General features: G+C 41.2%; 1 protein-coding gene across 2 annotated transcripts; it reads left to right on the forward strand.

Moving 5' to 3' along the window:
- Nucleotides 1–627: 627 nt before the first annotated feature.
- On the forward strand, nucleotides 628–21,933 carry adamtsl7 (ADAMTS-like 7). Of its 2 annotated transcripts, none has more exons than XM_052127222.1 (12): nucleotides 628–915; nucleotides 10,281–10,464; nucleotides 11,486–11,661; nucleotides 11,852–11,963; nucleotides 13,624–13,791; nucleotides 14,280–14,409; nucleotides 14,734–14,947; nucleotides 18,842–19,015; nucleotides 19,087–19,263; nucleotides 20,197–20,376; nucleotides 20,461–20,605; nucleotides 20,890–21,933. In XM_052127222.1, the coding sequence occupies exons 1-12, from the start codon at nucleotides 769–771 to the stop codon at nucleotides 21,003–21,005; spliced, it is 1,923 nt and encodes a 640-aa protein (XP_051983182.1). In that variant the 5' UTR covers nucleotides 628–768; the 3' UTR covers nucleotides 21,006–21,933. The 2 variants fall into 2 exon arrangements, with proteins under 2 accessions (XP_051983182.1, XP_051983183.1); XM_052127223.1 differs by having other exon boundaries at nucleotides 13,627–13,791.
- Nucleotides 21,934–22,704: the final 771 nt, after the last annotated feature.

Consider the following 22,704-nt stretch of genomic DNA (forward strand, 5'->3'; position numbering starts at 1 on the left):
CTGTGCAGATTGCCCCTCAAAACAGGTTGTTCTTGAGATTCGACTTCAAGGGGACTGCATTTCCTTTGGACCCATGGGTTAAGGGCATGTCATTAAAAGACATTTGTTTGGATGCAGGATGGATATCTAATAAATTTTGTCAGGTTTTATAACCTGAATCTTAATAATAATAATAATTATAATTAGTTACATTTATAAAATTCAATCAGATTAAGAGAACCAAGGTTACACTCATAACCAAGATATTTAAGTTTGTCAAAATGTTTTCTGTGAACAAAACTTTCCAAAAGTTTTCAGCGAATGACAGACTACTCTGTCCTTCAGATCATGATCACAAACCATACAGTGATTGTAATTCTAAGCATTACTACAGCTTCTCTCTCTGAGAGATTTCTCAAAAAGGAATGCTTGCTGCTTATGAAAAGAACAGAAAAATGGTGTGAGTGGAAAGAGAAGAGAGAGTGAAAAAGGGAGAAGGAAAGGAGGGAGAAAGGTGCCAGTGTATATATGACTTGCTTTCTAGGGCTGAGAGAGAGAGAGAGAGAGAGAGAGAGAGAGAGAGAGAGAGAGAGAAAGGACTGAGTTGCTGAACAACACTTAAATACCAGAGAGTGAAAACCCCTTTCACTACAACATTCTCTCACACAAACACACATCTCCACTCAGAGACAGAGCAACACAACATTAGCCATTTTCTCTAAATATCAGGATATACACTGCCTCTTACACACGCAAAGTTACACACATATATGCTTCCTCATTCTCCTCATGGCTTGTCGGATGCAACAGCCAACCTGGAGCAGACATTGGAGAATCATCCAACGTTTCTACCAGATGACCCTCTTTCTCTCCCTCCTGTGCCCATCCACTAAATCTGTTCCCTGGGAAAATGACTTCAGCAACAGCCCAGGAGAGGTAAGTGAAGAAAATTTATTAAATGCGCATTCAGTAATTTGTTTCTCATTTCGTCATATTAGTAACCTTAAAAAAGTTGTTTTAATCTACATGGGGAGGGTTTCCTCATGAGGGCTGCAATCACATGACCATTCGAATACTACTTGCTTAATCTTAGTAACCATCCTTTTATTGGACACTTTCACTCATGAATTTAAATTAGTTATGGCAGGTAGGACAAGGCACAGTCCAAACTAAGGGTGCTTGTCAGTCAGAACGCTACACCCTAATTAGGCTGTGTCCTTCCTAGACCAGTCCTTTTGAGGCAATTTTTAGGGTGATTGAAGGCCATGAAGGATGCACTTGATGCATCCTCCAGAATATGGCAAACAAAGGCTACGAAGCGAGGCTGCCTTCAAGGGTACTCACAATTGAGACAGCCTTTGACGGTGTTTGATGACATGGCAGCAGAGATATTTATCCTTACTAGGCTGCTGCCTTCCAATTAAGAAGCACCTTCAGTTGTGGATTTAGTAGCCATACACACAAATGTTACAAAGGTTATTCTAGTTCCTCAAGAATGAACAAAGTGACTTTAATGAGTTTGCAGGTTAGTGTATGAAACTGGTCTAACTGCGCAAACTGAACGATTAGAAATTATTTAGCAGTTTCTCTCTCTTTAGCTTTAAACAGGCTTCATTCAAGCTGTCAAACCACAAAAAACATACTTTTAATTGAAGTATGCGATATGAAAGATACATATACATCATATATCATCCAGTGATGCTAGAGTAAATAATCGTTGCCCTTTGATAATAATTTGGGTCGAATTTAATGGAAAACTATGCGAGTTGAGCTCTGTGGTGCTGCAGAATTGTGAGCAGTGGCAGTGTGTCTACCTAAAATAATTGTTTCGAATTTTAGATAGCGTCATATCGTCCACCAGATGCGTCCAGTGTGCAACCCCCTTTATTTAACCCTGCCGCTCACACTTTCCAAAACATCTGTTGAGAAATAACTTTTAAAAAGAGATAAAGACTATTGTGCAACAAGCAGCCCTATTGATATGTGAAAAAAAAATGCATATATATATATATATATATATATATATATTGATAATCATCAGGAACATTGTATGTTTAATTATCGATGCATGAAAAAGGCATCGATCCAAAGCCTAAAGCCTGGACCCAACCCAAACTCAAAATCAGGGGTGGGTTTATAATTTATGAGGCCCCAAGCAACCGAACAACCTGGAGCCCCATTTTGAAAAAGATTGCTTAAAAAATGACATAAAATGTATTTTATAACATAATTTTTCATATCAGCCATTGTAGTACATATTTTTTTTAATGAAATAAAAATCTAGTTAAAGATAATTAATGCTTTTTTTTTTTTTGCAGATTTTCCAAAATACAGTAATAAAAAAACCTATATATACCTACATATATTTGTACAAAAAAAAATACATTTTTAGTGAACAGTGTGCAAAACTACTGCACCCAGTAACATTCATATATATATGAAAATATAAAAATTCAGTTATTAAATATTTTATATTATAACCCAAGAATGATTTATTGTTGTCCAGTTTTTCATTGCAATATGATACGGTTTTATTATTATTACTTTGAGGATTTGTAGTATACATTAGTAATATATTTCTGTCTTATTACTTTAGTTTCACCTGGAGCTTATATTCTGAAACTGCAGTGTATTGTTCACCATGTTGCAAAAGGCTGTATTCTATGTAAGCATCGTAGGCAGCATTCGAAACAGTATTGTAGCAGTAAACATACAAGGCATGGTCCTTGTCCTGCGTGAGACTCTGAAGAAAAAGTGCGATGCGGTGCAGCAGTCAAGGACTTTCATCCAGTGCATTTTTACATAGGAAAGCAATGGAAAAACAGAGCAGATGCCAGCAAAAACAAGTTTGGTGTTAATGGCCCCTAACGCATCCGCCCGTGTGTGAGAGCACATCGACGAAACAAGTTCAGAAGGCATGTATTTTTTCCATAAATTACAAACCCCAACACAAAGTCCTACTGACCCGAACTAGGCAGCTTCATGAACCTCTCTAAGACCGCAGACAACCGCGTATCCGCCCATGTATCCAGAACAATGTCACCCCTCAAGTGGTTTTTGTTGAGCTTTCCTACCGGGGCGGGGGTCCCCCCCGATGTCCGGAGACCCATGCAATTGCATGGTTTGCATGGTGGTTAAAACCTCTACTGCCCGAAATAGCTCACTCTCTTCAATTTCTTCTCCAAGCAAATATTCACAAAGTTTACATGGACACCAGAAAGTGGCTAGTTGCGAGAAAGTAGTGTTGCCATCTACATGCACTTTTTAAGCAGTGTACTCGTTACTCTTGTATACCTGTGGCTTAGTCAGTAGGCAGCTTTCTCTACAGACACGTAATTTCCCATTGACGCTTGTGTAAATAACAAACATGGTATCCAAGGAAGACGTCACTATATTTGTTCCCTGTTGCTTTGCTTTATTTCCAGATATTCCAGAGTCGTTGCTGTGTTTGTTTACTTAAATTTCTGTCAAGACCTGAAGTTGAAGTGTGCTGCAATGTTGGTGTTTCCCTCTTACATTAAAAAACTCAGGGATTCCCTCAATGTACAGGCGCATAGACACAAATGAGAGGGTCCTTCGATATTTTACATGGGTGTGTATAAATTGGTTACCTGTCTGTCGCTCACTTCGACGTTGTGTCGAAGAAGCGACACTAGGGGTCTCTCTTGAGAGCCTTTCGCATCTCTGATCTATGAGAAAAGGCCAATGAGAAATTGTCGACCTGCCGGGGTCGCCCTGTGCTTCCCTCCAAGGCCTGTAGGATGACATTCTCACTGACCTCCAAAGCCTACAGAGCCACCGGACAGGCCGCTTCCGCCCTGCATGCCATGGCCTTTCTGCAAGTCCACCAGGCCAAGGCTCTTAAAAATCTGCACTTGGGTAGTCCTGATCCCGACGTGCTGCAGGAACTGCGCTCAGCGACCGACCTCGCCCTCAGGGCCACGAAGGTCACAGTGCGGTCACTCGGGCAGGCGATGGCCACTCTCGTGGTTCAGGAATGTCATCTGTGGCTGAACATGGTTGAGATGCGTGAAGTGGACAAAACACGTTTCCTCGACGCACCTGTCTACCAGTTCGGCCTTTTTGCAGACACCGTCGAGGACTTCACCCAGCAGTTCTCAGCGGTGAAAAAGCAGACGGAGGCCATATCCCACATCATGCCCCGCCGCACCTCCAGCGTGGGCCGTGCCCCATCTGCCCGCCGAGGGCATCCTCCTGTGGCACCTAAGAAACATACAGCGCCGCCTCAACCCGGGCCCAGCTCTCAGCCCCAGCATCGAGCACCCCGCAGGAGGCGCACGTCCCCCTTCTCACGAACCCCTTCGAGGACCTGGAAGACTCCCGAGCGTTCCTGAGACGGACGACCCAGGAACCAAGCTGGTAAGCAGACCACTCCATCCAACGGTGGAGGGCCGGGAGGAGAATTTTCAGTTAAATTTACTTTGCTGCACCCCCTTCGGGCTGCGGTTCCCACATTCTCAGTAAAAGAGCAATTCCCTTTGTCTCTGGGTCAAATGCTGTTCTCACGGCCAGCCGGTTCTGATGAGTCTAGAGGACGCCCCTGCCTGCCACCAAATTTTCAAAACCTTGTGCAACGGGCACGCAGCCGCGGACCGTTGGAAAGGGGCCCCACTGTGCTGGCACATCAACTGCCTAGAGTTTTTGGATGTTTTTTTGCCCTGCGGAGGTTTCTCCCGCTAATTCAGGGCAAACACGTCTTGATCCGATCAGACAGCACCACCACAGTAGCGTACATAAGTCGCCAAGGCAGAATACGCTCCCGACACATGTCACAACTCGCCCGTCGTATCCTCCTTTGGGGCCAGCAGCAACTGGTTTATATATCCCGAGCAACCTCAACATGGTAGCGGATGCCCTATCACGACAACACTTGCCCAGTGGAGAGAGGAGACTTCAACCCCAGTCGTTCCACCTGATTTGGGAATGGTTCAGCAAGGCCCAGGTAGACCTGTTTGCCTCCCGAGAGACCTCCCACTGCCTGCTCTGGTATGCCCGAACAGAGGCTCTCCTCGGGGCAGACACGCTGGCACACTGCTGGCCCGCGGGGTTATGCAAGTATGCATTTCCCCCAGTGAGCCTGCTTGCACAGTTGCTGTGCATGGTCAGGGAGGACGGGGAACAAATCATTCTAGAGGCTCCCTATTGGCCCACTCTGACTTGGTTCCCAGATCTCGTACTCCTCGTAACAGCCCCTCCCTGGCAAATCCCCCTGAGGAAGGACCTTCTTTCTCAGGGACGGGGCACGCTCTGGCATCCGCACCCAGACCTCTGGAACCTCCACGTCTGGCCCCTGGATGGGATGTGGAATATCTAGCTGATCTTCCACCTGCTGTCATAGACACGATCAACCAAGCCAGAGCCCCCTCTACCAGGCAACTTTACACCCTGAAGTGGCGCTTGTTCAAAAATTGGTGTTCTTCCCGGGCTGAAGACCCACAGGGGTACACAGTTAGGTTAGTGCTTTCATTCCTGCAGGAGAGGTTGGAGGGGAGGCTGTCCCCCTCCACCTTGAATGTGTATGTAGCTGCTATAGCGGCCCACCACGACACAGTAGATGGCAGGTCTTTGGGTAAGCACTACTTAATTATCAGGTTCCTAAGAGGTGCCCGGAGGTTAAATCCCTCCCGGCCGAGCCTGTTCCCCTCCTGGGATCTCTCAGTGGTCCTCTTGGGCCTACAGAGACCCCCCTTCGAGCCGCTAGAATCAGTCGGACTCAGGGTCCTCTCCTTGTAGACGGCCCTCCTGATCGCTCTCGCCTCCATCAAAAGGGTCGGGGACCTGCAAGCGTTCTCTGTTAGGGACACCTGTCTGGAGTTCGGTCTGGCAGACACTCACGTGATCCTAAGACCGCGAACGGGCTATGTTCCCAAGGTTCCTTCCAAGCACTGCCCCAGGAGGAGGCTGGCCCATACCCTTTGTTGCTGTGTCCGGTATGTGCTTTGTGTATCTACTTGGACCGCATGCAGAGCTGTAGACGTTCTGAGCAGCTCTTTGTCTGATTTGGTGGACAGCGGAATGGGAACGCTGTCTCCAAACAGAGGCCTTCCCACTGGGTAGTGGACGTCATTACATTGGCCTATCGCACCCAAGCTGTGCTCCCCCCCCCCCCTTGCGTGTCCAAGCACACTCAACAAGAAGTGTTGCGTCCTCATGGGCACTGGCCAGGGGCACCTCACTAGCAGACATATGCAGAGCAGTGGGTTGGGCAACACCCAATACCTTTGCAAGATTTTACAATCTCAGGGTTGAATTGGTTTCGTCCTGTGTTTTCTCAGGTCCGAGCCCGTAGAACTCGGTACACGCTGACAAACTGACTGGGCGGACCGCTTGCACCTAGCGCCCTTTCCCTCCACTGACGTAATACCGTGCGCTTTTACCCCAGGAGATCCCACGAACTCAGCTCCCTGGATGACTGCTCCCTAGCCCTCTAGTCTGCGATTTCAGCGGAGGAATTCGCCAACCAAGACCAATGCGGGTACTCAATTTACCCTGTACTGGAATAGGTGCTCCACAGGACGAGCTCCCACTTGGACTTTTCCCCCTGTGTGTATTTTTCACGGTACAGTCCCCTTGCGAGCGGACCCATGTCTCCCTTGGGCAGTCCTCACGGACCCCCAGTTGCCGTGTTTGTAGCAACTCCTCCCAATGAGGTAGGAGCTACTACTGCGCCATTCTCCACATGTAACCTAAAAGCCCATGTGATGTATTTCACCACTCTTTACCTCCCATAGTCTGGGCAGGTGTGGTCTCCGCAGGGTATTTCCCCCCTGAAAGAATAGGATAACTGGGAAAGATCGCCTTCCCCGATGCGTATGATAGCGTTAAGATGTGTCCTCCCGGCCACATCGCTGAACCGAGCCACTGTTGCAGCCGAACCTCATTGTCGGCTCCTCAGAAAAATCCTGAATGAAACAGACGCATTTACCTCCCTTTATACTCGTATGTCCAGGGAACGGAGGTTACATCCGTAACCTAGACGTTTAGTTTATAGTGTATGTGCTTTTCCCACTGTACTTCCAGAAATGTTAAATTCTCTCCGCTTTCTTGACTTGTTGTTGAGCTTCATCTTAAAATGTTTGTTATCTGGTCTGTTGAAGTATTTGGACACTCTTACAATGTTGCAATGCCGCTTATGTGTTTACATGACCACATTAAGCTGCGTTCCCTGGGAGAAACCTGGATGTGTTAAACTGCTTTCTCTTAATTCCTTAAACAGCATGAGGAAATCAACGTTCTTGTTTACATGATCCAAAAGGTGATATAGGCAGCCGCCTATGGTCCCAACAAGCCTGTTGGGACCATAGGCCTGTTGGGCCTCTTGATGAAATGAATAACCAAAAATCATATAATAGCTTTATCAAATTAATTTGTACTGATTTGATCACCTTGCAAATAGCACGTTGTTGACACAACGTGCGTGGAAGTAATTATTTAACATAGAAATCACTATAATGGGGACGTCCAAAAACAACATATTATGTATAAGATGAGCTCTAAATAATTGCAAATAATAAAGCTCTGAGCAGTACGCAGTGTTTTGCATAATTTTGTCATACCGCAAAGCATTAGTGGAAAATGAAGCGCGGCTATCACATTATTATTAGACACAGAACGCACATCTTGCTAAATAATGCTTATGCCTGACAGAAATGCTGAAAATAAGTAATGAAAAATATTAACCAACTTTGTGGCTATTTAAGTCTTTGTTTAAAGGATGGCAAAAACAGCACTTGTCAAATCATAGGGTTTTTCTCAGGAATAATCTGGGGAAGAAATGTAGACACTGCGGATATAGAGCTGTAGTTGTAGTCTAAAAGCCCTGAAGAGAATTCGCCATGGGTTCCCTCTGGATTTTCCTTGTGGTTTTTATAATGGGGTTTTTCAACTTATGAGTACAACAAGGTCTGTGGTAAACATTACTTGACGATATGTGGACATTTTGTTCTACAACATAAATAACACACGTTCATACCTTAAACGTAAAGTTTGAATCCGTATTGAATTGAAAACTTAAAAAGAAAAACACACATGGTTCACGTTTGAGGTATGAACATGTCTGTGAGTGAGAGTTAGGGGTTGACCTGTTTATTTTTTGTATTAATTACAAACCCAAAGTCATACTTGAAAAACTGACCTGAACTCAGCGGTTTCCCGGGTCGGGCAGCAGACCTCTAGCCAGCCTACTGCAGTGAAGAGCCACCACAGCAATCATCAGATTTATAACTACATATTAGATTATACTGGATATGCAGAAATCTACATTACAGAACAAAACTGAAATAACCAGTCCTTTCAAATGTCGCCACGAAAACAGACCTAGTTCATTTTTTAAAGAGTGTGATTCGGAGGTTGCATTTCCCATTTAAGATTACATTTTATTCCGCTGACAGTTAGGTTTTTGTTGGGGTTTGGTTTGAGGTGTATGGTTAATAAAATATGCATTCCCTTTGACTGTTTTACATCATTTACTACCAAAAATAACTTGATTTAAAACTTTTTTTTTCCAACATTTTGTGGGCATTTCACCCGGAAAATGGAGCTCACAAGTTCCTGTAAGTTCAAAAACCCTTTCAGCCACTGGGCATTGCTTTGAATTTCTGAAAGCATGGAGCGATTTCAGCAGTGGAACTTTTGACCTATTGTTGCCGAATACACAGTGAGATCAGGCTGTTAGGTCTGAAATGTAATATGGTACTTGTTAAAAATGTAATCAGTATCATAAATTGAAAAACTTAAAAATGCAGCCAACAATTGAGCAGCATACAAGGGAACTGGTGGATTTGTGGACCTATCCAATTAGTACAATAGTGATTTCATAATCCAAGACATTTCTAAGACGAAAAATAGAAATTAATTCATTGTATATTATTTTCTGTGTCTGAATGTATAGTCTTTGTGATGACCACAGCACATGAGTCTTTTATATTCTTGATCAATCCCAGCTTTAATATGCATTGCTGTAGCTTTTGTCTAAACTTTGAACTAACAATAGAAATGGAGTGAGAGATTTGTTTACTGACTGAAAATTGCAACTGATGACAAAGACCTTTGAGCATTATGTGTGTGTGTGTGTGTGTGTGTGTGTGTGTGTGTGTGTGTGTGTGTGTGTGTGTGTGTGTGTGTGTGTGTGTGTGTGTGTGTGTGTGTGCAGTATGGAACAATGAAAAAAATCTGGCCCCTGTCTAACCATGTGTGTGTTCCACATTGCAATGCTATGTTGAGAGGGACTGATTATGATTTCAATTAATAATGTTTTAGGAATTAAAAAAAACAGGTTAAGTCAAGACAGCTTACAGGTGATTCACTGTAATTATCCTAGTAGTGTTTCCAAATGCCACAAATAATCTCTCTCCCTTATTGATGTCTGTTTTTCTGTACATATCTTTGTTCATGTGTCATGAGTGGGTGGGCATGTGCTTTAATGTTTGCATGGGTGATTGTCTGCTGATTCATATTTCATTCATGCAGTTTTAAATAAACAAGCATTTATGAGTAAAAGTTAGTGTGTAACTTACTGAGCCAAATATGTGTGTTTTCAAAGGGGGGAAAAGCTGTGTCCCATTGAAGATCTGTGTTTGTTCTTTTGATTAGCTCTTACCGGATAAGACAGACAATATGAATTAATTTTTCTGAAATCTAATAATTTTAGCCATTTTGATCGTAAACTTTTTATTAATACGATGTGAAGCAAACAAATCATCCTTACGGAGGAAAAGGGTTAGAAAATCCCCCACTTATTGAGTGAAATCCCAATCTTCATCTGCCCTTGAGTCAATTCTTTGCATGAAAGAAAAGAGAAAGTGAGAACAACTGTTTGACTCTCCGCCCACCTTGCTAAAAAGACCAGCTCATTCATTTCTATGCCGTTCTAAGCTGATTTATATTTCTAAGTACTAAATTGGTGCTCGTCTAGCTGGTGGACCAACATAGCCATGTTGTTTACTTGCAGAAAATGCATGTCAACTAAGAAAGTCTGCCTGTTTAAGCTGATAAAGAAGCCTGAAACGAACATCAGCTCACCAGCATCCCATGCTGGGGACCAACATACAAAACACAGCATGTGCTGACATATGTGGTGAAAGAGCCACTATGGTTCAACTGTCCAGGGCTGCGTTTCCCAAAAGCATTGTAAGCTTAAGTTGATCGTAGAAGGTTTCTACGATCTACTTAGGCTTTAAATGCTTTTGGGAAATGCAGGCCAGTACTGTTCAGACAGAATCTGTTCTGGAGGTAGACAAATGTGCCCTCACACCAATCTGTGTGATTTTGTTATCATGCAGGACTGTGAGGGTTTCCAGGTGGATGTATGTGGTGTTTGTGCAGGAGATGGGAGATCCTGTGAGCTGTTCAGTGGGACACTCTTTCTTTCTGTGCTCTCTGTTGGCTACCACAAGATCCTGAACATTCCCTCTGGAGCTCAACGAATCAAAATACAGGAAACACAGAAGACTAGGAACTATTTAGGTAATGGAAGTGAATTCCCTCTAGCTCTTCTTTTTATTTCACCGTAGGCTTATGTTTCATATATTATATGTCCTACTATTTTAGCAACAATTACCCAGCTTGAAAATCCACCTGCAACAGCTAAATGTGGTTTTACATAGTTTAGTTGGTCCAAGCAGGTTTAGATGGTTGATAAGCTAAACTCTCTGCTGAAAATACCACCTTAAACCAGCATAAATGTCAATAATTCATGCTTGTTAATGCTGGTACATAGCTGGTGGACCAGCGCAGCTATGATGTTCACCAGCAATCAATTTCCGAGACACAAGTTCTCATCCAATAAAACCAGGAATTATTGCATTCACTCTGAGACACAGGTTCTGTGGAAACCAGGAAGTAATATCGAGCATGATTTGGAGGTTGCATTTTGCCATAAAAATACATTTTACTCCACTGATGATTAGTTTTAGGACATACACGCTATGGAGAATATCCATTCCTGTTGACTGTATTACGTCATCACAAAAAATTATAATAATACAACCCACTTTTGGTGCCACCCTGACATTTTTCCACTTCCAGCTTTTGCCACTGTGTTCAAATTTCAGTAAGCCCAGACTGTTTTCAGCAGCAGAACTTTTGATCTCCTTTTGCCGAATTCACAGTGTGATCATTCTGCTGGTTAAGTTTATTGACCAGCTTAGCCTTTCTGGTGAAGCTGGTTGACCAAGGAAGTCTTTCTGGCTAAGTTAATTAAAAGTCCTTGTAGGGAAACCAGCTGGCCAGCTTTCCATGCTCTTGAACAGTGTCCAAAACAAAACATGCTGTTATGCTGCCACCAGTTGTTGGACCTGGTTTAAACCTGGTCAAGCTGGTAAGAGCTGGTAAACCACCTTGGACCTACAAAATAACAGCTAGCATGAAACCATGACCTGGTTTTTTCAGCAAGGCTAATACATGGTATTGAGCCATCAGGCTTCCATACATCATCCTTCTTTTCCTCTCCTTCTATTCAGTCTCTCCCTCTTTCTCATACTTCAAGCTCTCAGGACAGCAACTGGTAAATCCGTGATAAATGGTGACTGGGTGATTGGCTGGCCAGGACAGTTCTACTCTGCGGGTACTGAATTCACATACAAACGGCCCAATGAAATACGTAGCAGAGTGGGGGAATCCATCACTGCCCCTGGTCCAACCAATCAGGAGCTGCATTTGTTTGTGAGAGACTACTTCTACTGTATGATACCACAAAACTGCTATAAAAAAAAGTAATGTGTACACTCAAGTGATATTGCTACATTTATATTGATACTCTATTGTTGTTGTTTTTAAGTTAGGAAGAACTTATTTCTATGATTAGATGGGTTTCTTAAAAAGTTAATCTGAATAGAAGGTGTTTCTGTTTCAGGTCATATACCAACAGCCAGATCCAACAGTGTATTATGAGTACATTCTACCCAGAGACCCCATCATCAACACACATTCAGAAACATATTCTTACTCTAGTGTACTTCCTCTGGGTAAGTATTTTACAAACACACATTCCAAAGTTATAACATTATAAAATCAAGACATTACTAAACTGAACAAAATTCTGAAGTAGGGCTGCATCTGAAAACGCATACTGCCCCACTATATAATATGCCAAAAGCTGTTTGTTAATGGAGTAGGTATAGGGGTAGGAATCTTTAGGCACCTCACGATTCGATTCTGGAACTCACGCTCAAATTTCAAAATGATTCCTGATACAGTACATCTAAATTTTTTCGCATTGATTATTCTGCTGCGCAAAGTCAAAGCAAAGTAACTTCACATTTTGACCAAAATTGATTTTCTTAGACTGTAAGTTGTCCTGTGAAAGAAAGGTTGTCTAGCTCTGCTATAGCCAGGTTTTGAGAAAATTGCAATAACTACAAAATCCACACTAAAATCAATAACTTGTTGAAGTTCTGTTATACTGCAGATTTTTCATCATACAAAGTGATAAACACTAACTTTATTTATTCTATTTTATAATGAAATTGGCCCTTTACATTCAGGATGAACGAGCTGTGAACAATACATGGAATATCCATAAAATTAAATAAACAGTTCTCTATCGAACACTCAGTTTAGTAGAGTATCATAATTTTTCAGTTTCTTTCTTTAGAAAATGTTTACAAAGGAAATAAATAACAGAAATTAATATTGTTCATATTAAAACCCTCAATACAATTCAATAAAATTGTTTAAGAAATCTATCAAGCATCTCGTAAGCTGTTCCATCTGTTTGCTCTGCGACTAGGGCCCTGTCCAAAATGGCACCCTAAGCACTTACGGTACTCCTTTGGTAATGTAAATGAGTGCAGAAAGATGGGGCACTAGTCAGTAAGTCCATGAGGGTGCATTAGATGTAAAAGTGTGCATTTGGAACAGACTTCAAGACTTCAATAAGATAATGGCATTTTCATACATAACATTTTCATACATGTGGTTTTACAAATTATTATTTGAAAAGTCATAACATTGATAGATAGGGTAAATGAAGTGACAATTAGGTAAATGCACACCTTAGATTCAGAGGTGCAAGTTATGGAAAAATATTATAGAAAAAAAAGAGAGTATAACTGCAAACTCAAAATTTAGGCTAATTTATTTGTTCACCAACGTTTCAGCAATAAGCCTTTTTCAATGTATAATCAAATAATCAAACAGTATACCTTGAAAAATTCTGATTGCATCTTTTTTTCTAAGACAGGGTAAAAGAACACACTTTAACTCTTGGATATTTGTTTTTATTGAATAATTTGAAGCAATACACTGAAAGCAAAGCATTAGGGAATTGAACAAAGAACCTCTGAAAAACAAATAGTACATATAACAACAACAAAACCCTATCTTTTTCAATGTTTGAGAACAAATAAACATGATTCAGACACCTGAAAAGCAAATTATTTACTTTTCCATTGGCATACTGTTTTTGGCATACTATATAGTAGGAAATTATGGATATTCAGACACAGCATACAGTAAGTTTTCCATTTGGGAAGATACTACACTTTCATACACTACACAGCTGAATGCATAATGTGCATTTCCCCCTTATGCAAGCTTTATTCTTGTCCTTATTATTTTTATATATAATTTGGAAGTCCTCTTTTTTGTCTCTTTCTTACTGGCTTTGCCTCTCTCATCCTCCAGTAGAGAGCCATGGGCTGTTTCCTAGCCCTGAGATTAGTAACAATGAAAACTCAATGGGCGGCCTTCACCCTAACCAAGTTCCATCGGACCCTATGACCTCTGAGACACTCCCTCTGTACAGTTGGGTTGCCATGACAAAAACTCCCTGCAGTGTTACCTGTGGAACAGGTAGCTTAGTCAAGTCAGACACCTTATATTAATGTAGGGATACTTTATATATGTGTGTTTGTTGTATTTTCCCCTATTTAATTTGGTCTAGATAAACTAAGTGGTCTCTTGAGGTAATTATTTCCATTCTTTGAATGCAGTTAGTAGAGTCTAAAATAAAAACAGACATATATAATAAACAATTAGGCCTTATTAGTTAATCAATGATTTTGGCTCTGAGATATAGAGCTGATGAATGGTGTGATGTTAAACGATAGCGACACACACACACACACACACACACACATTCATGCAAATCATTGCAGGGGTTTCATAATGTCCTCCCTGTTTAACATCTAAATCAAAACCATAGTTGCAAGACTTTGACATAAAACGAAAGCAGACTGTATTCTCTCAGCAGAGAAAACTGGACTCTTAAGACATCACAGTGACAGTAGTGTTTCTTCCCTTCTGTCTCTGTTTATCTGCGTGTCTTGTGTATGTATTAGGCAGTCGTCAGGTTCTGTTCAGCTGTATAGAAAGGGCCACTCAATCTACCGTAACAGGGGATCTCTGCAGCCACACACTCCATCCCGGCTCCCAGGTAGAAGACTGTCAACCACAACCTTGCCCAGCCTTGTGAGTGAACAAACACAACCATTTACCATACAAAGTCAGTATTGGAATCTGAGAGCATCTAGAGAAAAACAAACCAGAACAAACCTAAAATCTGTTCAAGAGGTCTTAAACACAAAAAGGGACATACAATCCTGCATGCAGTGGCCTGTAATGTATGTTTTTTTAAAACCACTTAAAGGGAAAGGTCCCACAAATATGAAAACTTTGAAGAGTAGTTGGTTCCAAACGGTGCAAATGAGGAACACATGAGACTGATATCAATCCGAAAAGAAAGTTGCACCGCTACATTTATTTAATCTTGTGTTTGTTTATGTGTTTGTGTAGCTGGGATGTTGGGGAGTGGTCCGAATGCAGTAAGACCTGTGGTCCAGGTTTCCAGTTTCGTCAGGTGATATGCCGGCAGACGCAGGGATACCATGGCAATAGCACGGTCGTTGTGGTGACCAGCCTCTGCGATAATACAGAAATGCCCGAGACAACCACTGTGTGCCAGCTGAAGATCTGCAGCGAGTGGCAGATTCGCTCAGAGTGGACAGAGGTTTGTGAATATGTCTGATTGTGTACTGTAGAGGAGTGTGGGGTTATATGAGCCAGATTTACTTAAAAGAATAGTACACCAATAGTTCAGTCTCATGTCATTCCAAACCCTTATGACTTTCTTTCTTTTATGTACACAAAAGGGGATATTTAAAGAAGATCCCCCTATATAATTTCTGTTGAGTCTACATCTCAACACGACCACTAGGGGGTAGCATAGGAAAAAGGGTAAGTGAGGTAATGCTTGGCCAGAGGGGAGAAAAAGGGCTTTACTGCTTCATTGCCTAGGAACTGAAGGGATTTTTTATATGCTGCGAGAGACTGGGGATACATTAGACTTTGCTATTACTGTCCTAAGTATGCACTTCACGCCTGCTATAAACGTGGTGGTCGAATGTCACAATTTCTGAAAGTGATTGCAAGGTGCTTAAGAGTCTATAGTAAACTACTGTATATTGCTGCACTGAGACATTTAACGGCATGTCATCGGCTGTGTGTAAGGTTTCATGCATCGTGTGAAAGATTTGTCTTCTACTGTACCACGTTTTCAGTGCTGGTGTAAATGAGAAAGTTGATGCTTCACCATGTATTTCCCTGTTCGTGGTAACACAAAAGAAAATGGGGGGAATCAGAATGTGCATTGATCTGTGGGAGCCTAATAACGCCGTTATAGTTTATACTTTCTCTCTTCCACACATGGATGAACTTCTCACTGCCTTGTCAGGCGTGACAAGAAACGTCCATTGACATAGAAAATGCTTACTACCAGGTTCTGTTAAATCCAGATATCTGTGACCTCACTGCCTTCATCACACATGATGGACTGTTACGTTTTTGTCGGGTACCATATGGGCTCGCATATGCCCCAGCTGCATTTCTGAAAATGATGTCAATTATCCTGAATGGATTCCCAAATTTACAAAACTACCTAGATAACATCATCTGTTTTGTACATACACACCAAGAGCATGACGTTGCCTTGAATACTGTACTCAAACGTCTCAGCGAGGCCAGCCTGTGAGTGAATGAAAAAAAGTGCAATTTCCACCAGTCATCATTGCGCTTTCTCATTGCTCAGGCACATACTGAATGGAGAAGGCATCCAGCCTGATGCAGAACATTTGCAAGCGATAATGCAGGCCCCGTCCCCTACTGATGCAGTCAGTCTTCGCTCCATATTTGGTATGCTGTTCTGTTACAACAAGTTCATATCTAATTATGCCACTTTGGTGGAGCCACTGCATTTCTGCCTGCTCCCGGACTCCACATTTGAATGGACTCAGCAAAGTCTTGTGGATGTTAAGAAACATCTAGTGAACAGTCCAGCACTTGCCTTATTCAACCACAAACTGCCGGTCATTGTGTCCACTGATGCATCGGATTATGGGTTAGGAGCGGTGTTGTCGCAGGTGTACACAGACTACATCGGACGCACAGTGGCTTGGATTCTGATTGAAAGACATTATTCAACTGTGGAGAAAGATGCTTTAGCATGTGTTTTGGCTGTCGGAACGTGGTGGACATACCTTTGAGGCAGACGATTTCTTCTGCACACTGATCACCAGGCACTGACAACCTTGCTGTCTACATGTGGAGCTGGACGTGCCAGGATGCATATTGCTCCGTGGTCAGTCCGCCTCCTGTGTTACACTTACGACATTGTGTATCGTGCTGGCTCATTAAACTATGCTGCTGAATGTCTGTCATGATTACCTCTTCCACTTACCTCTGCTCTCAAATCCAATGATGAACTCGAGTTGGTCGCTTTACTGTCTACAGCCCTAACTGCGATCTTACCTTCCGAGTTCGAAACTGCTGCATCCTCATGACATGAACTGAGCGCCGTATACACACATTTTGCCAAAGGATGGCCTGCTTCTTCAAAAGCTGTGTATGCTCAACTGCAACCCTACTTTTGTGTTAGGGATGAACTTTGTGTCAAGGACAATGTGGTTTTTAGAGGTACATGCTTAGTAGTAATAGTGATGTTACTACACATTCTGCGCTCACTCACGAGAGCCACCAAAGAATCAAGCAGACTAAGCAACGCTTACGTGAACTGTACTGGTCCCCTGGCATGGATAATTTTGAATACATTATAAGTAAATTGCCTAACTATAGATATTTCCACTGTATAGTTTTGTTGGTTGTAATTAAATACATTGCTAGGAAAAGATTAGAGGGAAGAAGGAATTATATTACATTTGGTGGGGATGTTGTGTCTACATCATAGATGAATGTATTACTAAACACGACCGCTATGGGGTTGCATAGGTAAAATGGTAAGTGAGAGAGTAGAGCACAGAGTTGGTGATTGCAGACATCGTGTAGTGCTGTTCTGTTCTGGATTAAAGGCAACCACATGCCTTTTATTTAATTTTATTGCATCCTACATTACAATAATTTCCAATACAATGGCAGTAGATAGTGCCTTGCTATAAAGTTTAACAAGGACCATAAATATCATCAAAGTAGTCCATGCAGCTTGTGCATCAAATTCCACCAAATTTGGTCATACGTTAGGTTATGATAAAAACAACCCAGAATTTATGTAATTTTTCAGCGGAAATATTGATGTCCATTCTCACTCATGAGTTCTGTGAGAGAAGTGGCACACATGTTCTTGCGAGAGCCTAAACCTAACCCTCACAAAAAAAATATCTGCATTAAAAAAACATTGTTTAGTATGTTTTTTAAATTATTTGAATTATGGGAACACTAGAAATGTCCTCATAAACTACATTTATAGCATAATACCCTTGTAATTACCAGTTTGTAACCTAAAAAGTCCTCGTAAACCACCTAATCCCACCCACCTACACACACACACACACACTCCCAAAAACACACATTGACAACAAATACAAATACAAACACAAAAACTCAGCAAAAAAGTATTATAAACAAATCATAATTTGAATATGTTCCTGAAAACGTATGATAAAATGTTATCCATCATTGCAAATATGTCAAACAAATTACACAAAGATCACATTTGTAATCCATTCAGAGGCCGAGATTTTCTGCAAAACATGAGTGAAGGGAGGGGCTTCCAAAAAAGACTGGATCCCTATGGGTGGATCACAAACCCCTAGTAGTGTGTGTGTGTGTGTGTGTGTGTGTGTGTGTGTGTGTGTTTGCTGCTATCTAGTGGATTGATAAGACTAAAAGTAGGGAACTAGAGCAAACAAAGCATTTATTACAAACTTTTGAAGCCTTTTTTAACAAGATTTTTGAAGCTGCATTGAGGTGTTCACTGCCTTTTAGACTTATATATTAGAATAGAAGGTGATAGAGAAAACAAATGTTGTTAGCTGACAACTAGACAAATTATTTATTTAAGCCTGCATTTGAATTTGAAAGGCCCCAATTGACCCTTAAGGACAACATAGGGACAACATAGGGATTTATATTGTAGTTTTGTGTATAAATACATGATATTAAAAAAAATTACACCAAAACTAATCCTTTCCCTAAACTTAACCACGAATGGAATTTACGCCCCCTTTTGGAGTAAACCCACCCTCTTTTGGAGATTCCGTCCCATTTGGATATCTCCGGCCTGCAGCCATACCTACTTGCAGTTATTAGACGACAGCATTTGACGCATAATGGTTGTTTAGAGCTAAAAACATCACAAGTTCTCACATGCACACCCATGCCACTGTAAAAAAGCTTCTCTTACGCACAACAGATGGAAATGTATTTTATGTTTATTTAATGATAGGCTCCTACAATATACAGTATAGCTTCCAGATTTACCTGGTCATAGTGGGTTCAATTTATGAAGTCAAAAGCAATAATGTGCTCAGAGCTATATAAAAGGCCCCTTACATTATTGTTTATTAAAGCTCTGGTTCCTGTTAAATCTCGTTCTCTCTCTCTCTCTCCTTAGTGCTCTGTGCCATGTGGAGTGGGTCAGCGCAGCAGAGAAGTTGTTTGTGTGGATAACCTAGGTGACATTGTTTCTGATATGGAATGCAATATGGCCCTTCGCCCACAGGACCTGCAGAACTGTGACAAGGGAGTGTGTGCCAGCAGCTGGTTCTACTCTCTCTGGAGTGATAGGGTGAGAAATCTGTAGCATGTTTGGCAATTCCTAGTAGAACTTGTAAAACAGCTGTTCGTATCTCTCTGCAGTGTTCTGCAGACTGCGCAGACGGCAGTCGCAGTCGGTCAGTGGTGTGTAGGATGAGTCATACCAACTCTCTGCCACTGGACAACTGCGATGATAAGGAGAAACCAGACGAGCTCATGCCGTGTGACCTGGGCCCCTGCACAGACCAACTGGAATGGTACACAGGACCGTGGGGACAGGTACATGGATGCTTACTCAAACATGTAACACAAATGCAGAAAACCTTTAAAACCTTGGAATATCATGCTACTCCCCTTTAGCTGTTTTGCATACTTTTAATAATAATTTGTTAAAAGATTGCTTTCATGGAAAGGAATGCAAAACAATGTCCTTCTCCCTGAAAGATATTAATGAAATAAGTGTCTCACTGCTCTCTGTGACAGCTCTAGACTCGGTAAACAGCAAACAAAAATGTGTCCACAGACCGCAGACAATGGCGCTTTTTACCTGTCAGTCATTTTGCATGTTCTCAGAGTATTGTAGCTGCAGCGAATTATTGAGGCATAATGCATTTTTATGCCATGTTGCACATAACATTTGTCAGTTGAGGGAGCTATTTTGCTGCTGTTGGTTTAAACAACCATTTATGCAGCTAATTTCGGTATCTTTGTAGTGTGGGGTTTTGGAAAGAGGGGCGTGTCTAATATAATGACTCACTAGTGGAAGTAGAACAGCTGAAATCACTTACAGCACCAGTGGGTGGCTCAGCAGTTAAGGCTCTGGGTTACAGACCAGAAGGTCGGGGGTTCAAGCACCAACACCGCCAAGACACCACTGTTGAGCCCTTTAGCAAGGCCCTTGACCCTATCTGCTCCAGGGGCGCCGTATCATGGCTGACCCTGCACTCTGACCCCAGCATAGCTGGGATATGTGAAAAAAAAAAGAATTTCACTGTATATATGCAGAAATGTATGTATAATGTGTGACAATAGATCAATTATTATTATTATTAATATTAAATGTAAAGTGTGTACTGCCACTAGTGGCAACAAATGGAATTACACAAATAATTCAAGTTTTATACAGGCTTCCCAAACACTTCTGCCCTTTCTTCCCGCTTTTAAAGTTTTTATTGCAACATAAAAATGTATTTGTGTGTTTATGTGCCACAGTGCTCATCTGAATGTGGCAATGGCACCCAGAGTCGAGGTGTGGTGTGTGTTCTTCAAAGCAATGACCAATTAGGAGTTACCTCAAATTATAATTGCTCTCATCTGCCCCGCCCTCCAAGTAAACAGACCTGCCATTTGAAAAGCTGTGGTGCACAATGGTACATGACAGCTTGGAGCTCAGTAAGTTACTCATAAAAACACAGCGAATCGGCAACTAAAACAAAGTTCATCTGGTTAAAAGACAGTCTGTCTTTTCCGCCACAGTGTTCTCGTTCTTGTGAAGGAGGCTTTCGAGTGAGGGAGGTACGCTGTTTGCGAGATGACCAGACAAGTAGCGATGACTGTGACCCTGCACTTGAACCCGTAAAACGAGAAGAGTGTAATACACAAAACTGCACGCCACATATTGGTATGATTTTGTACCTTCAATAATTTCATCTACTAAATTTATTTAAAATGCATTACTTTGTACTTATTCTAAACCATTGTTAAAGGAATAGTTTACCCAAAAATTACAGTTTATTTCATCATATAAAACACGTTTGACAAATAAGCACAAATAAAGTGCGTATTCTCCCAAATGTCTCTTTTTGTGTTCCCCAAAGAAAAAAATATGCAGGTTTGGAATTACAGATGTTTTTTATTTTGGGGGTACTGCTCCTTTAAGAAGTCCCTCTGTCTCTTTCTCTGTAGATGAATCCTGCAAGGATTTGTACTATAACTGCGTGGTGGTGGTCCAGGCCCGTTTATGTGTGTATTCGTACTATCGCACCACATGTTGTGCATCATGCTCTCGGGTTGTTCATTGAGATAAACACCATAGAATCTGATGATCCAGTCTCTTTGTCCTTGGGATAAGACATCACTGCCTCCTTCTCCCTGAACTGTGATGTCCTTGTCTCTTTGAAGTCAGGAGTCATGACATCATTCCCAACCTGTTTTCAGCTGAATCTAACCCTGAGATGACATCACCGCTCACCTCCTCTCTGACTCAAAGAGCAAAGAACACTTGTACGCATTCTTTATAAAATACAAAGTGAGAATGCTCCATGAGAAATTTTATATTTATTACAAATAAAAACTGAGCCTCTTTTATTCCATTTACCATGTTCATTAATGTCTAAAAATAAACAATAAGATAATTAATACCTTCAAAATTAAATTTATATGACTAGGTAAGTAATGGTAGTAGAGCGAGAACATATACACTAGGGTTGGGCGATGTCCCCTAAATTGGCAGTTGACGATGTTGACAGTAAAACATCGCGATGGACGATGATATCGCGATTTAATATAATTTCATATAATTTTCAAAAATTATAATTTCGTTATTTTACTAACCCAACTAATGACTCGGCGCTTTATCAGTAGGTTGCACGACACGTGAAGCATTTTTTTTTTTTTTAGCTTTCACTTAAAGAGTTGTGCACTTTTTATTTTAATATATCTCTTTACATAAATACTATTTTCCACTTAAAAAACTATAATTTCGTTATTTTACTCACTGATGAGCAAAAGGTCGAGGCTGCAGGAAATGGCCATTGATGGGGAAGAGGACCCGCTGACTTGGTGGAAAACGAACGACAAAAGGTTTCCGTTCATGGCAAGATTAGCACGGAAATATCTGTGCATATGTGCTACCAGTACTCCATCAGAGCGGGTCTTCAGCACAGCGGGTAGTGTAGTTACTCCAATCCGCAGCTTATTAAAACCAGATAAAGTGAATATGTTGGTATTTCTGGCCAGAAACATTGAAATTTAAACATGGTCTATGGTGAAAGATATTAGACTTCTTTACGCATTTTTCGCCATCCGTTCTTGAGCTATTACGCTTTGCATATTATTTTTTAAACGTTCATTTGTGTAGTTCATATGACCACTTTACAATATTTCAATAACATAATTTATTTTGTAGCCTGTGCTGAAGTTAATTGTGCTGCTAATTATAAGTGAAATGTTAATGCCGAGTTTCGGTCTGAGTGTTGTTCCCGTTTTCCTGTTCTTTATTTGTTGTTCTTCTATGTTTTAATAAATGTGTGTTATTCATATTCACATTGTTTCTTTCATTTGATTTGACATTATGGATTTATGGCCAAGGAAATTTTTCTTTAAAAGTATTAACCAGACAAAAGTGATTTGACGTTCGCTGGTCTGGGTTTATCTTACTGCCGCTTCAGCGTATACAAGTGCTATGTGACAATGAGCAAGATTTTCTGAGACTCTACAACTACTAATAATTAATTAATAAAGTCTATTTTCTAGTAGCCTACAACATAAAATATTTTAATCTAAATGTACAGTGTAAGACATGTAAAAAAAAGACAAGAAGCTAACAATGTCAAGATCAATATTTGTGCAGCCTGCCTGACACGGTATTTTCACAGACTAACACGTCACATCTCTGGCATATACTACAGTATTTAAAATAGCATATATGCATTAGTTATATTCTCAATTTAATTTACAGAGCAATCCCTGCAAAGTTTTTAGGTTAACTATAGAAGAGAC

The sequence above is a fragment of the Xyrauchen texanus genome, chromosome 5, assembly GCF_025860055.1.
Source record: "Xyrauchen texanus isolate HMW12.3.18 chromosome 5, RBS_HiC_50CHRs, whole genome shotgun sequence".
Lineage (NCBI taxonomy): Eukaryota > Metazoa > Chordata > Actinopteri > Cypriniformes > Catostomidae > Xyrauchen > Xyrauchen texanus.